Source organism: Gossypium hirsutum, chromosome A05 (assembly GCF_007990345.1).
Source record: "Gossypium hirsutum isolate 1008001.06 chromosome A05, Gossypium_hirsutum_v2.1, whole genome shotgun sequence".
Classification (NCBI taxonomy): Eukaryota; Viridiplantae; Streptophyta; class Magnoliopsida; order Malvales; family Malvaceae; genus Gossypium; species Gossypium hirsutum.
Window position 1 is genome coordinate 83,573,276 of NC_053428.1, and position 17,415 is coordinate 83,590,690.

The window sequence follows — 17,415 nt, forward strand, 5'->3', positions numbered from 1 at the left end:
ATCTTTTCTCCCCAAACCAAAATATAAAATTTTAAAAATTATATTTAATATAATAAAACATGCATTATATTTGTGATAGTGTTTTTTACTACTGCTTTCTTTGAAGTAAATCGATTTTGAGAAAAAAATAAATCTATTTTTCAAACCGAATCCAAATTTTAAAAATTGATCTAAACGTCGGTCTTGGACCATGACCATCTCGATTGATAACATACCATATGTCTGTAGTATTACATCTCCACGTGGCATGCAATTGATTGAACATTACTCAAAGAGTCTTATGTTGGTAGTAGATATCTATTTCTTTGGCGTAAACTGCAACTGTAGGTGAATTATTGAAAAAGCAAACCGTAATCAATGAAGAGAACTGTGGGAACAATGCAGTTTTTGGCATAACTAGCTTATGTGAGCAACATGTCATGTGTTTTCGAGTTTCATTTCAGAAAGTCTATTATTAACAGCAGTGTTAAGATTGGCATCGGAGCTACTCAGCCTTACAGGTTTTCGGTGTGCTAATATGGCGGATGCGAAACCTGTCAATACACCAATGGTCAGTTCACCCACACTTCTCTGGTTGGTGTACCACTTGATGATGGCACCCAGTATAGACAGGTGGTTGGTGGTCTTCAATACTTGTGTTTAACTGGCCCGATATCGCTTTTGCAGTCAAATAAAGTCAGTATATGCATAAGCGACATGATGTTCACTGGACTGCTGTGAAGCGAATTTTGCGGTATATTCGCGGTACGATTGACCATGGGTTGGTTTTTCAGCCTTCTCAAATTACTCTAATAGATCTGATAACTGATTATGAAATCAGTTGTATTCTAACTGTTTTTAGTTGCTTCTCCTGATATTCGGAGTTACAAAATATGATTAGAGCAGTTACTGTTAGGGAATTAGAGAATATGATTGAAAGCTAAGTATTGAACACAAAAGAACATGATAGGGAGACAAATGACACAAAAAGTACTCCGCATCCAAATGGTGGGAGTTTCAAGTTGAAAGGGTTTTGGGTGGCTTTTGTCTCCATGCTAACAACATCTTTCTCTCGGCTCACTCTAACTTCCAAGATGCTGCTGCAGGGGGTATTTTTGATGTATCAGAGCTAGCAACCCTGTCTGAGTGGTACGCCCCTTGATCCAATAACCATACTTGCAGGAAAACATCCCACTGATGATTTTTTTTGCAATTGCTAAAAAGACGTCGTTATCATCCCCGGAAAAAAGTGCGACTTCATGATAGGTAAGAAAAACTGATTTTTATTTTTTTTAACCAGAAAAAGAAAGGAATTTCCATTGACAAAATTTATGCAGATGTTTGGTTATCATCTGTCAGCAGTTCAGTGAAGCTCTGCTGGCAGATTTCATCAAGACTATGAGGTGGCTAACTAAAAAGACTATGCGACAACATTCCTAAATAGTAATGTTCATCAAACAAGAATACCAAACCCAAGACATACAGATAAATGATAGGGGAAGAAGAGTTAAGAACGCGTGCATTAGCTGAACTCAGATCTGAAACCAATAATTGCAATCAACAACTTACAGATATTTAGCCAGGAAAGCCAATGTGGCACCACTAAACTAGACCTCCCTATGTACATTCCTGAAGGATGTCCTATCAAAAAAGTTCAATGAAGTCTTCATGGATTTCCTTGATGTACATTTCACCCGCCGTTGAGAGCGTGTCCGTATACCTCATAAAATAATTGTACATGTAATGTAGTGCAGTATAGGTTTAGTGTACTCGGGCAAAAGTGAATGTGATTTGATTAAATTCAGATGTCTGGCCTCATTTATGTGTCCACTTGCAGAATATGTTTGCATGTTTCTCTTAAGATGGTATATCATGAAATGGTATAGGATTGACGTGTTGGAATCAGCATCAACGTTGATTAATGGTTTCACTAATCTTTGCACACGTTGAAGCAGCTAACACACACCCCAACTTCAACAGCGCATGTAATGCAGGAGAGAGATAACTCCATGAAATCTGAGGGTGTATGAACCACTCCAATTTGTCCACTTGATTTGATCATGACAAAGAACAGCTAACCAAAAGTCTTGTATTTTTCTCTTTGTTTCTCTCTTCTCACATCTCTTACAGATCCTTTGAGAAACCATTGGCTCATGACACGAAGATACTAGATGCCCTTCTCATTATCTTTAATCCTCCTACCTCACCTTTTAAGTCTCATTCCCCTTGCTCATCTAAACCTATCCAATGAAAACCAAGAAAATTCGACACTAAGCTATTCGAAGCGAGAACAAAATGAAGGTATGTCTCTATTCCAGTATGCTCTTAATTACCAAAGCATAAACCTCACCTCACACTGTTGTTGTTGTCGCAGTTACTAGGGTGGATGCAGCATAAGTTACGTCCAAGTAATATTGAACCTTTCAAGGATTTCACAATCGGTAATTCATTCATTCCAACTTCTTTCATTGGCATGCACAAGTTACATGCATGTTCATCAGATTTATTTATATTTCAAAAGCAAATTGATAAGTTTATAAACCTAAAAGAAATTAAAATAGAGGTTCTCAAAGGCTAGGTGGTCAAATGGGGGATGTTTCCTTGCAACTGTGCCTGATGTCCCTATTCTCTGAACTCTGCTTTCAGGGAACTATTGTACCTGTCTTTTAGCTCACTCATCTCTCGGTGATAATCAAGGCTATGAATATGGATCCAGAGATTCAACCCTGTCCCAACAGGAAATGGAAAACTCCATCACAGAATTTCAAGGCAAGGGAGGAGAAGATAACTTTGGAGATGAAACATCCAATGTTATCTCGGAGCTATTCCAGGGGTTTCTCACCATTGGAACTCTGGGATCCCAACAAATTATGAGCGAGCCTGAAACGCCGACATTCAAAGTGTCTTTGGATAACATAACCGAGGATGAAACAGAGGTGACAGAAAATGATTTAAAGCTCATCAACGATGAACTGGGGAGATTCCTTGAAGCTGAAGCTGAAGAACATGGATCCAATGAATCATCAGGAAGGAACAGTCAGGTTAGCACGATCACACTCAGTGGTAAGGCAATACAAGCAGCAGCCAGTGTTGAAGAATGTGGGAAGACAATCCTATGTCCACTCCAAGGATATCTGTTTGGGTCATCAGTTGAGCTTCCAGAACCAAGATTCGAGGTGAAGAAGGAAAAGGCATCACTTGCAGAACTGTTCTACAGGACAAAAGTAGCAGAAGAGTATAATAATAATCCCATGGAAAAAAGTGGGAAAGAGGACACCCAGACCAAGCAAACCACTAAACCTGTCAAACATCTCATCAAGAAAATTCTCAAAAAGTTTCATGCTTCTTCAGGGAAAGAAGAAACTAATTCCTTTTCAACAAAGAAAAAGCTCCAAAAGGTAAGTGTTTCAGGAGCTATAGATTCTATTATCATATATATGCCTTTCAAAATCCTTCACAGTTATGGACCTCAAAGCGCAAAAAGAAATTCAATGGTGGTATCCCACCTTCTGAAACACATAAATATTTTGCCGCATTGAGATTCGTCCAAAAACGTCAATGCCATCGTTATCAAGACTTAGATTATAAACAAGGAGTCAAACATTAGCCAGTCGGGTCTCTTTCTCCTGGTAATTTACATGGTCAAGTAATATGTCCCTTTCTCCAACCATAATAAAACCGTACTACTTACATTTAACTTTATTTTAGTAAATTGAAACAAAGTTCTGCTTCCTTTTTTGCAGGTCATAAAACTGTTCCACCGAAAAATCCACCCTGAAAACTCTATAGCTGAAAGAGAGTCTAAGATGAATAATGCTCCTTATAGTGACAATGACTATACTGGTGGAGACAACATGCGGTTTCCTCAGGGATCAAGATCTAAGGCAGGATTAGGAAACAACAAGAAGACCATCTCTAAACTGCCTCAATACGGGCTTACTGGCTGTACTGCTGCAACCGAAAATGGGGAGCACTGGATTAAAACAGATGCAGACTGTAAGTACAATGCACACACCACAAAGTAATTGTAGCTTTTCTACTATGAAAGGGTGTCTGACCATCTTCTGCTGCTGCTGCCACTGTAGATTTGGTGTTGGAGCTGTAGGCGAGAAAACTGCAACAAATGCTTCTTAGTAATATATAGCATTCGTCCTTGGCGGTAAGAATGCCAATCTTATGGCTTTGTAATATCAATTTGTGTTGTAGTGTGTTTGCTTTGCTAGTGAGTGGTGATGAACTCAATAGAAGGAAGACTATTAGGAGGAATCCATCTTAGTCAGCCTCCAGCTTGTTCTAATAAAGTTTGTGCACTTAGTATCTTGTAGTTTTTGTATACCCTGAAGATGTGTTTATGATGGTTTTCAAGTCTCGTTCCAGTTCATGTGAATATTCTGATCCACAACCATGCCTGAATCTACTATTTTGGAAACAGAGGGAGATGTCAATAAAGAAGACAATCCCTTGAACCGTCAGGTTTATTTTTCTTGAAGTAGTTTAGTTACAATATGAGTAAATGGATACCATCTTCCAAATATGTTAAAGATTTAGAAAAAATCAAACATATTCCGTATTGACACATGCTTATATTTAATGTTTCTATTCGAATCCAAATAACATAATCCTAAACAATTGTGTGATCAAAGATAGATGCTAAAAACTAGACTTTAACAAGTGCAATTCTTTTAAATTTTAACCTCCAAAAAATTAAACTTCGATTAAATTCTTTAATTTACTTTTGGGAGATTATATGATTTCGAGGAGATTAAGATTAATGGTTCGGTAATTCATGATGCTAAAAAAGCAAAAGTCCCCATGTTAGCGGCAAACAAGTTTGTGCAAGAAATATTCCGTTGGGCACTAAATCAACAATTTTTTTTTTTATATGTGTATTGTGATTGTTAATAAGCAATACCCATGGTAAAGAATAAAACTTTCAAGGGTAAAAGTAGATATATTTGTCTAAAACATTGAGTGATAAAGTAATTGCAGAAATGATAAATTCATAATTTATGAATTATGTAATCAGAATTGAAATTGGTCAATTCTCTAACTAAATTTTAGGGAAAAAAACTAATAAATGAAACATTGAGGGAACAAAAGTATGGTCAACTTGAGATATCAATTATGATGGAAATCGAACCTATTTGATTGGCAATCCCATGAATTAGGTTTATATGGGTAATAACAATTAATTAGTTAATTCGTTCATCATTATAAAATTATTTTCTTCTTATGGTGTAAATAGTGCTAAAATTTCAAAGAAAATGAGGTTGAGTAAACTCTTAATCAAATTCATATGATTTTTCAAAGTACAATTCTATAGTTTACACTTGGTTGATTGATTTATATGAGTGTGACGTAAAGCTGCTTGTGGCGAAATCTCTAGAGCATTCATGAAAATTCAAACACAGGCATGACCTATTAGTGTGGAGTGTGCCTCTCATTTTCGGACATTTTGCAGGCACTTCACACAACCAGAATCGAAGCAGAGGCGACATACCAATGAGGAAACATAGGACGTCACGACAACGCAACGGCAACATCTCGACGAGGAAGCATGTGACGTCGAAATGACGCGATGTATTCCTCAAGCAATGCAACTGCATTTTTGTAGCCAAGTAGGACTCTTTCTTCCACTCGAACTCTGATTACTCCAGAGAAGTTTTAGTCAGATTAATCCTCTATTTTTAGCCTATAAATAGAGTCATTGTAATCCTAATAGAAGTGATTATAACACAACATTAGAGAGAAAATCAAGAGAGAGTTTTAGAGAGTTTTAAGGAAATTTTGTGTTTTATCTAAAAAGTTTTGTATCTGGGGTTAGGGTTTGTTTTGAATTTTTCCATCTTGTAGTCTTCATTTGTTTGCTCATTAGTGAAGTCTCCTTTGTCCATGGTTCTTTTTATCCTATTTATTGGAGGAGTTTTCCACATAAATTTGTCTGTCCAATTTTCTTTATTCCTTCTTTCTTGTTGTTTATATCGGTCGTCCCAACAAATTGATATTAGAGCTTGGTTAGGATTCCATAATCAACCCATTTAGAGATGATGGAAATAAGATTCAGTATCAAGAAATTTGATAGGATAAAAATTCCAGTTTATGGAAAGTTCAGATAACTGCAATAGTGGTTCAGAATGGCCCGAAGAAGGTCATTACAGGCCAAAAACCAGCGGTTCGGATCTGTCGAAGTGGAATGAGCTTAATGAGAAGGATCTATCAACAATTCAATAGTGCCTCATGAACAATGTGTTGCAGGACGTGTTGATGGAGAAAATGACATCCGCCTTATGGAAGAAGTTAGAAACCCTTTACATGACAAAGTTTTTGGCTAATTGATTAGTATTGAAACAACACCTATACACGTTCTGTATTGCTGGAGTTGCATCCATGAGGGCTTACATAAATTAATTCCTTACTCTTTTAAATGACTTGAAGAATGTTGAGGCTAATATATATGATGAAGATCAAACTATGCTATTATTGTGCTCTTTACCCCATTCATATAAGACTTTCAAGGAGGTACCCTAATTTATGATAGAGATGAACTCTTGTTTGAAGACGCGAAGGGAAACTTGTTGAGTAAAGATAAATTCGATAATGAGTTAGGTTCGAATAACAAGTTAGATGGGCGAGCCTCGATTTTGGTTGCAAGAAACAAGATTAGATCGAAGTCGAGGAATCGAGATAAGACATGTGACTACTGCAAGAAGTTAGGTCATATTAAGGTGGAATGTTATAAACTGCAAAATAAAAAATAGGAAGGCTACTGAGAGCAATGAGAAAGGGAAGCAAAAGGTCGATGAAGCCAATACTAGTGTGGTCGAGGAAAAGGGAGATGATTGGTTACTGTTGTCTACGACCAAAGGTCTAAGCTTACCTTCAAGTGGATCCTAGATTCGGGGTGCTCTTACCACATGTGTCCCAACAAGGATTGATTCTCTACATATAGTTCAATTGAAGGTAGAGTTGGGCTTATGACGAATAATTCACCCTATAAGATAATCGGAATTAGTACCATTTAGATCAGGATGCACAACGGAATCCTAAGGATGGTATTAGATGTCAGGCATGTATCTGATTTAAAGAAAAATATCACCTCCCTAGGTATTTTAGACTTGAAAATTTATAGAATTGTCATCGAGTCAAGCGGTATTAAGGTATCTCATGGAGCTCTCATTTTAATGAAAGGTGTAACATCCCAAATTTTAGTTTAATAAGAATGTAGAATTATATAAAAAATAATGAGTTAAATAAGTGAGTTATTTGTTAAATGTGAAAGCATGGAACTAAATGAGGTCCCAAGTTCAAATCCTTTTCTTTGCAAAATAATTAATTTTTTTGCCAAAATCCCCTTTTTTTTATAATGTGCCATCCATGCCCTTATTAACCTAGGTATAAGTATTATTTTTACACAAATTGATCAGTCTTTAATCTTTTTTCCCTCACCCTAGTCGTCCCTCTCCTCTCCTCTCTTTCTTAATTTTCAATTTTTTTCTCCTTTCTCCATTGTTGTGCTGCCCATAACACCTACTTTTATCATCTTTTTCTCTTCTTTTTTCCACAAGATTTTGCATCATATCCTCTATCATATTGTTTCCATTTCCCCCTAATTTATTTAGCCTCAAATCTTAAATCTTAAACCTCCAAGATCGATTCCTATCATTGCCAAGAAGTGCCATTGCCGCCCATAGCATCTAGCTTGTGTAAGATCTCATTTTTTTTCTCAATTTCTTGATAAATCTTATAAAATGAAAACCTAAATTTCTGGATCTAAAATTTGGGGGATTTTTAAATATTTAATTGGCATTTTTCCAGCTTTTTAATTGATTTCAAAAGTGGTTTTAAATCATCCCCAATTTGGCCACTACAAGTGGTGGTGCGCGTGCCTATGGGCAAGAAAGGGAGTTGTTTTTCTTTAATTATTTCCCTTATATTTTCAGCATTATTTTTGGTTCTTGAGCCCCTCCTAATCATCCTTGAAATATGTGTTAATTAGGGAAAATCGATCTTGATCAATCGACACTTTAGATCTAATAATTTAGGAAGTGTAAGTGTGAGTAATGGCAAATTAGTGAATAGACTCAATTTGGGTATTGGGGAAAAGTTGTTAATTGATCAAATAATAAATTTTTAATCATATATTAGCTACTAATTTTTCAGTAATTAATTGTGTTAGGTGCTGACTTAAATGCCCCAAATCAACAGTAAATTCAAAAGACGTTCGCGCATACGATTTGCCTCAAATCCGTGTAAGAAATTTACCTAGTTTGAATTCAAAAAATTGTTATAATTGTAAAGGTTTAATTGCACCTATATGTGGGTGTTAGGGGACTGTTTAAGGGGTATAATAATTAAGTTTAATATTGATATTTAATTTAGGTTAATTTTAAAGCTTAATAAAGGAATTGAGAGATTCACTAATATGCTGTAAAAAAGTGTAAATAAGGTGTAAGCCCTAAACTTAATAACTTAATTGGTAATAATGATTATTATGACTTAATTGATGGTTTAGCTTGCTGATCGAATTTGACTTAATTAGCTAAGTAATTAAATTTGTAAGTGGCTAAATCAGGTACGTTTCGAGCCCTAACTGTTTGGCATAATGGCAATGTTGCTAGTTTGACTAAATGATTGAATAATTGACTTTGTCATGAATGTTTGATTTATTTGGTATATGATTGGTTGTGTGTATAGCATGCTTATGCATGAAAATAAGGCTTATGCATGATATATTCGTACAAGTGATTTGCTATGATATGTTTGAAAGACTGCTATACATGTACATAGAAAAGTTGTAAATGTACATGAAATTCTGATTTGCTTAATTATACCATCTTATTGGTAAATTGAAAGTTGGAATATTGATTTCATTCAATTAAAGTATTTGATAATTGAGGTGTGTTGAACATGCCAATTGAATGTAAAAGTATTGAATTATGGCTATGTATGAGATTGCATGACATATTGCATGTGGATTGGGGTGGGTAATTATTGTGGTTCACGAAAGAGTTTCGTGGAGTAGCGGCGGAATATTATGTTACAGTATTCATAGTCAGTGCAATGCACCTAGAGTACTAAGGGGAATGTCGATTTTATCGCATTATTTGTTATTCGGCGGATTTTTTGCATTTATTGTATTCAGTGGTTTATACCACATCGAGATTTGCTTACAAATGTTGGAGTTTGGCAGACGGGTTTTGGGTACTCGTGATATGTAGCAGATGGTATGGGTAGGAACTCATGTGCATTATGTCATAATCATGTTACATAAAAATGTTACTATTATTGTTTGATTATGTTATTTGGTTCTATGAGAAAATGCTTGAATGTTTGTAATATGTTTGATTGTTTAGACTCACATTGAGCTTGCTAAGCTCACCCTATTACTTCAACTTCTTAGGTAATGAACGAAATTAGGATCGAATTTGGTATTTGGACGTACAACAGACTTCAGACTCGTTTTCACACTATTATTTTTATTTTACTTCTATTTAAAATTTCCTAGTATTATTTGGGTTTTGAACTGTAAAATTTTTTGAACTGTGGTTTGGGATTGTTTGTTTTTAGGGGATTTTCATGCATACATGATTTTCTTGTTTAGAATGATACATCACTATATATAGGAAATTGGACAGAGTATGTTATTTGGTTAAGTTTTCATGCAAACACAATAACTAAAGTGTTTATCTAAAATGATGGTGTGCAAAAAGGTTTTCTAAAATTCACCAGTTCTTCTAACTTGATTTAATAAAGGTATGATTTGATTAATAAACGTTTTTCCAAATTAACGAAGGTAATCGTGAATTTAATAAAGGGAGTGTTCAAGAATGTTTCAACCGTCGATAGAATAGATTCGAGCTTAGGTGTCTAATGTGACTTTCACGATTGTGCCATAATATCTAGGCCGGGTTTTGGAGGTTACATTTTAATGACAGGTCAGAAAACCGATAGTCTATATATTTTGCAGGGTTCAACATTGACTAGTTCAACAACAATTTCCTAGTCTATTACGGAATTGGATTCAACTTAATTGTCACATATGCGAATTGATCATATGAGCAAGAAAGGTATGATCGTTTTGAATAAGAGTCTTCCAGTTTCCAATTTCAAACACCGTTTAGACTTGGCTAATATATTGCAAAGATCAATTTGGGCCCATGATGGGGCCTAACAAAGGAGACTAGTTAAAATAAGAGCCACTATGGAGATTTGTGGAGTGTGCCTCATATTTTTAGACATTTTACAAGCACTTGATGCAACCAGAACCGAAGCAGAGGCGATGTCCTAACTAGGAAACACGGGACGTCATGACGACGCGATGACAATGTCCTGACAAAGAAGCATGTAATGTTGCAACGACGTGATGTATTCCTCAAGCAACACAATCATGCTTTTACAGCTAAGCAGGACTCTTTCTTCCACTCGAACTCTGATTACTCCAAAGAAGTTTTAGTCAAATTAATCCTTTATTTTTAGCCTATAAATATTGCCATTATAATTCTAATAGAGGTGATCTAAGACAACATTAGAGAGTAAATATAGAGAGTTTTGGAGAGTTTTGTATTCAGGGTTAGGATTTGTCTTGAATTTCTTCATCTTGTACAATTCGGTTATTTTCTCATTAGTGAAGTTTTCCTTGCCCATGATTTTTTGTCCTCTTGATTGGATGAGTTTTTCCATGTAAACTTTTGTGGTCAATTTTTTCTATTCTCTTTTTTTCGTTGTTTATACAGGTCGATCCCCAGCAGTTAGCGTAAAATCATGTTGCCCGACAAAATTGTGGGTAATATGGTGAAAATTTTAATTTACATGAAGAATACTTGGTTCATAGAAACTTAAACTTTCATCAATTTTTATGAATTATTTCTCATTATTTTTAATTCTATTTCATAATCTAAAAGACATCAAAATCAATGCATTATATCAAAAGAAGGAAATATTAAGAAAAATTTATACTTGGTTGTTTTGATATATGTGGAGGATCGTTAGAAATAAATAGATATTTCAAGAAAGTATATCTTGCATCACTTAGATAAACCTTTAGCTTCTTCTTTATAAACTATAATGCTCTATAAAGCTTGCAAGATCCAAATGAAGGGATGGACTTGCTCGCATGAGCACTAGGCCCAAAAGTTTAATTCAACTGAAATCCATGAATTTGCCTCTTACCTGTGGGGTAATATCATGAAGTTCTATCCTTTTAGTTTATTGGAGTAAATTATCTTTTGAATTCTTCAATCTGAATTGAATAAAAAGAGGTTTGACTTTGTCAAACATTTGTTGGACCACATAATGTTGTCTAGTATAGGTTACAATTTGAATGTTGAAGCCAAACTTAGGTACTGTCACGGAGTTCAATCCTTTTTATTTTCTAGAGCAAATTATGTTTTGAATCCTTCAATTTTAATTTTAAAAAGGAAAAAAAGGATTTGATTTGGTCAAAAATCCTTCTTGATTTTCTCATATTCTTTCCTTAATGTTCTCTACTTACCGTTATGGTAAAGCCTATAAATACTCTACTTACCAACATAAAACCTCTCTTCCTATCATTCTCCCTCATTGAGTATTTTCTCCTTGTAATTTTTGCTTTCTTTTTAGAACAAAAGAGCTTGTTGAATCTTGGAGGATACATTATACGACGTATTGCCCTTAAGACAACGTCCAACATGTCTTAAGATTAAAAAAGTTTATATTTTGAATTCCTTGATTATTCAAATTTCCAACAAATATACTATTTGATATATGAGTTTTCTTAATTTGATATTGGAGTTTTTTCTTTTTTGTTTCAATTAAGTATCTATGTTCTTTTTACTGGAGCACATTTGTTAAACATTTATTAGGCCACCATGTTGTCATTAGGTTTGGGTTACAAATTGAATGTTGAAGCCAAACTTAGGTACCAAATTGAATATTGAAACAAAATTCAGGTACCAAGTGGTATATTAACCCTAATAATAATAAGGAAGAAAATATGAAAGAGAAATAAGAACATTTATACAATTATTAAGTTTTTAACCGAGTTAGTGTCACGAGTTAATTGGCACAAGCTCAATTAGGAAGACTTTAAAATTTAAAATCATTCTTTTTAAAAAGTAAAATCATTCTTTTCAAAAAGTAACATATATAGACTTTTTTTCTTTATATATTACTAGCTTCAAATGTCACATGTGTTGCATATGATTTTATGCGTTTAATATTTAATTAATTTTAAAAATATTGTATTATTAATTGCATTAATTAGCATAAAATAATATTTCTTATTTAAATTATTAAATATAATTAAAAGTTATTAGCTTATCAATTCAAATATTATAATAAAAAATTTTCAAATCATAATTAAATAATTTTTAACATTTTCAACATACATTATAATTTTACTTTATGTAATTAATGAAAAGTACCATTATTCAAAATAATAACTACTTAATCTAATTAACTCCAATAAAGTGATAATTAAGATGTTTAGAATTATATTCGGGTAATAACTGTATTTTACATCAATTAAATTAGGACAATTTTTTTACATAAAAATTTTTAACTAATAATTTTAATTTAAAATTTAATTATCACAACATAGATTAAATTATAATTTTTTTTATATTCTTAATGTTCATTTTAGGTCCATGTTCGGGATTCGTGACTACCCCTCTCAACAATGTCATTTCCAAGGTTCGAACCTCGGTCCTCTCATTAGGAGTGCAATGTGCCTTACCATTGCACCCAATCACTTGTTGGTTAAATTGTAATTTTTTGAAATATATAAATATCACAACTTCTATTTTACTTCAACTTTTTTATTTTAAAATGTGAATTTAGTAATATGATGTAAAGTAAAGGATATTCTCGTCTTTTCAGACTCGTGCTTTTAAATATATTATAGATATATACTATAGATTATAGATTGTAAATGTAACCACTCCAACCCGACCTAGACGTTAGGCCCGAATTTGGGAGACTACATCAGCCACCGAGATGGCATTGTAGGATTATCGGAGTTTTTGTAAACAATTATTTTTAAACATTTGTTTAATTCAGTAGAAAATTTAGTTGCAAATCATTTTATTATCCTCAAAATCTTAATTTTTAATTTGACAACGAAAAACAATATCTATTTGTTTTAAGGAAAACTGGGGGTTCATGCATACTAATTAATAATCATAGCATAATATTTTAAAAATTCAAATAAAATGTCATGCAATATAAAACAAACCTAGATCCTAACTCCCATTGAACGATTCAAAAAAAACGTTACAGTTTTCGAATAATAAAATAAATCAAAATATTAAGCCTTAATAAATTGAAAAAAATAGATTGTGCCTAGGCCCTTCGGAAGTCGTGCCCCTGTCTTAACCTAGTGGGTTATCTGTAAGGATGAAAATTTAAGGGGGTGAGCTTTGACGCTCAGTGTGAGTCCATTTACAATAAAATCAATGTGATAGTTATTAAGACACATTAATTAACATTTCATAAAATAATCATAGATAGTAGTTCAGTTTAAGGTATTGGATTTTCAAGTGCAACCATTATTAATATGTTAGAACTCAAAATAACAATTTTCTGAATTAACCAAAATTCCTAGATTTGCTCACAATAATCATATTCATGCACATATACACATATATTCAAGCATATCAATCATAACATAATTTTCAAATTTGTATGCACATGACTTGAATGATGCCATACAGTTTCGAGTTTAAACAGAATAAATCCTACCCCACCGCTACACACCATAATGGGAGTTCCCCAAAAATCCCTTCTCCAACACACCGGGATGTGGATAAACCACTACTGGTTCACAAATAATAATTTTCATTTTGGCTGTGGACACACAGCAAGTCCCTACGGTTGGAATCTGCCTTTGGCTATGGGTTACTAGCAAAATTCCTGCAGATGAAACCTGCTTTTTGGTTGTAGATTTTATAGCATAAACTCGTTGTTTGAATCAGCCTTTGGCTATAGATACATAGCAGTACCCTCAGATGAAATTTGCCTTTCGTTGTGGGTACACAAAAATTTGCACATAAAAACTATTGCATTGTTGTGGCTTGCACCGCCATTTTTCTTGCAGATAGACTGATTGATCTTCTTCTGTACATTTTGTCCCAACCCATGTAATGCATTATGACATATTGAATATAGATAAAATATGATAGTATCTAATGTGCTAACACATGGAAAATCAATACCGAAGTCATATTTTTTTCAGATATTCGGGTTAATAATATCATAGTGTATGTTGTACATACATTAACAAATATAGATTCAATAGGAACATAACCTATTCATTTCATGCAAATATTCATAAAGATAAATAAATACTGTAATAAATCGATCAATCTTGAATCCTGGCATGTTTCTTATCATCAGGGACCTAATTGCATAATTTAATTCACTAAAAGTAGTTTGAAACCTATTTAGGGACTAACCTGATCAAAACATAAAAGTCTAAGTCAAAACTATAAATTTTGATTTACAAAAGACACACGACTATGTGAGAAGCCCTGTATCGTGTGGAGGGGTTGCACGACTATGTGAGAGACTGTGACCGTGTGTCATTGGAAAGTTCAACCTACAGGGGAGACACGATCATGTATGGTGGTCATGTGGTCTACACGGGTGGCTCACATGCCTGTGTGGTTGGTAGTGTAGTCTAACCTAGGTTCGATTTTCTTTTAAAAGAACACACACACACCTGAATTTCGGCGTTTTGAATGATGATCTTTACGTCCAAGTCTGATCTAGGATACCTACAATGAGTCTTTCAACTGAAAAATACGCAATGATTAATAACAATCTTCAAGGAAAAATCAAGACTTTGGGAAGAAATCGACAAGATTTAAAAAAAAAAAAGACCATTTAATCAATCTTGAGATTGATGAGAATAGAAACCTATGAAGTATTTTGAGATCTAAACGTTTGAATTGAGATATTCTTACCAATTCTTTGCAATGTTTAAGACGGGACTCGATGGTGTTATGCTAAATCGATTAGAAGATTGGTTGAATGGGCTCGATTTCAAACTCAGGTTCAAAATAAAATTTCTAGCAATGTAAAGAAAATAATTGAAAAAGGGAAGATGAAAAAGAATAGGGGAGGAAATAGGGAAAAATAAAATGAAATCCTTGTTCAATTGGAAAAGGGAAGCTAGAGTTCTGTTTTGATTTGGAAAAAAGATTAAATAACTAGAGTTTTTAAATTTTAAAGGGCTAATTAGGAAATTTCCTTTCTTGCCATCCAAAAAAAAGATGGGAAGGGAGAGTGACGTGACTTGAATTAGGGATGCAAAAGACAAGGAGAGTGTTTAACTATTAGGCTACAACCTATACTTAACATATTTTTATCACATTTAATATCTATACTAGATTGATTTTGTTCATTAGTTGCTAAAAAAAATTGGAAGAAAATGAGAATAATGAAACTCGGATCTAAGATCTCTTAGGAATTACTCTAGATACACAACCATCAAGACTAAGTCATTTCTTGGTGATTAATTAAATTTCTAGCCTTATGTATTTTGGGGTGTTACAATAGATATAGATTAAAAATATTTAAATTATTTTATTAGGTTAGATTAATGGGTTTTTTATTTATTACTTTATTTTTTAGTGCATTTAATACATTATTTTTATTTGGTTTAAAAAATTGACAGTAAATTATTTAAATTAACAAAAAATGTGTTTCATGTAAATTTATGCGTTTAATTTTAGATAACATTTTTTAATCATTGTTATCTATCATTGATAATGATAATTTCTATTAGTTTTTAAATAATATACAAATTTGAAACTATATAAGAAAGTAAACTATAAAGTTAATTTGAAAATAAAATAAAATAAAAAAATAGGTAAAACAACATTTAGCAATTATAATAATAGTTCATAATAAATAGGAAATTTATTTAAACTAAATTGATAAACATATTCAATAATAGTGATTAAAAAATAATTGTTGAAATTTCACTTTCTTTTCAAAATAAACCCCAAAATATTTTTAGCTGCATTAAACAAATAACAAATAAAAGAAAAAAAATTTAAGAGCGCCTGCTTCACATGGTATAAACTTATAGGAAAAAAATTATAGTATCATATTACCCCATCATCAATCTTCAATCATTCTCTGATGGCATTGTTGTTTAATTTTGATTGGATATTGCCTTTTCAAACAACCATGACTTTAATTCTTCATTCTTTTTTATAATTCTAGCTTAATAATACTAAAAATCTCCACTTTTTTGCATGTATTTTTTCTTAGATGCTACTTGATAAAATATGTCTAATTACCGAATATTATTTATAAAGCTAAAATTAAATTTTAATTGGTATATAACTCTAATATTAATTAAGTGATAACTAAGATGTTTAGAATTCTATTCAAGTAATTTCTATTTTACATCAATAAATAGAATTAAAAAAATAAAATTAACACAACCTTTTTACATCAGTTTTTTTAACTAATAACTATATACTAAATTATTATTATAATTTTTTATGAATATTTTATTATTAAATGGATGTCCATCAAGATCAAGATAAGTTTGATGCACTTTAGGATTATAATAGTCATTAGAAGTAGAGTTTATATCATTTATACTTCTTATGTTTATTAATTAAATGATAATTAATATGTTTAGAATACTATTCAAGTAATTTCTATTTTACATCAATAAATGCAATTTAAAATGACAAGGGTCTCTCCTACCTTAACGTCGACGGTTTGATTCTCACATTGAGTATGGAGCAGCTTTAAAACTAGTGGCTAGAATCTATCCCTTTAATAGGCTTACAGAATGTGAAGGATTAGTTAATGGTTTCACTCTGGTAGATATCTTGAGAAATAAAAAAAAATAAAATAAAATAAAATAAACATAACTTTTTTTATGTCAAAATTTTAAATAATAACTATAACTATAATTTGTTACAAATATTTTATTGCTAAGTGAATGTCCATGTAACACCTTGAATCCAGCCTAGAAGTTTAGACTGAATCCCGGATGTTACATTGATCACCGAAGTGATCATAGATAAATTTTTACAAAACCTATTATCACGTCATACCAAAACATTTAATCGTTTAAAAAAATCCAGTTAGTAAAATTACAGTTGAAATAGTGTATATATCAGCAGAATAACACTTAAATCGGAACTTGTACCACAATTTTATAAAACCTTACAGTTCAAAATCTGAATAACAAAATAGGAACTGAAAATATAACGGTTACTAAATTTTCTCCAAGACTGTCCGAGACCTCTGCATATCGAGCCCAGTGTCAGAAATCAGAAAAGGTACATGAAAGGAGAAACACTAGGAGGGGGTGAGCTACACAAACTCAGTGTGAGTTCGAAACGAGACTAAGAACAGAAATACAGTACCCAAATCAATATCAAACAACTACAGATATATATATATTGAAACAGAAGGTAATTTCGAGATCAA

The 17,415-nt window shown here is 32.7% G+C and overlaps 1 protein-coding gene across 7 annotated transcripts; it reads left to right on the forward strand.

Moving 5' to 3' along the window:
* Positions 1-395: 395 nt before the first annotated feature.
* Positions 396-4,366, forward strand: LOC107957028 (protein LAZY 1). Of its 7 annotated transcripts, none has more exons than XM_041112540.1 (6): positions 396-550; positions 667-744; positions 1,086-2,280; positions 2,354-2,420; positions 2,626-3,377; positions 3,723-4,366. In XM_041112540.1, exons 3-6 carry the CDS (start codon positions 2,275-2,277, stop codon positions 4,002-4,004), a joined length of 1,107 nt encoding a protein of 368 aa, XP_040968474.1. In that variant the 5' UTR covers positions 396-550; positions 667-744; positions 1,086-2,274; the 3' UTR covers positions 4,005-4,366. The 7 variants fall into 7 exon arrangements, with proteins under 7 accessions (XP_040968474.1, XP_040968476.1, XP_040968475.1 ...); XM_041112542.1 differs by having other exon boundaries at positions 419-744; positions 1,086-2,003; positions 2,110-2,280; XM_041112541.1 differs by having other exon boundaries at positions 419-744; positions 1,086-1,245; positions 1,317-2,280.
* Positions 4,367-17,415: the final 13,049 nt, after the last annotated feature.

Coding starts and splice junctions, on each gene's coding strand:
- LOC107957028 (XM_041112540.1), top strand. Junction 2,421..2,625: donor TTTCAAGGATTTCACAATCG/GTAATTCATTCA, acceptor CTCTGCTTTCAG/GGAACTATTGTACCTGTCTT. Junction 3,378..3,722: donor CAAAGAAAAAGCTCCAAAAG/GTAAGTGTTTCA, acceptor CCTTTTTTGCAG/GTCATAAAACTGTTCCACCG.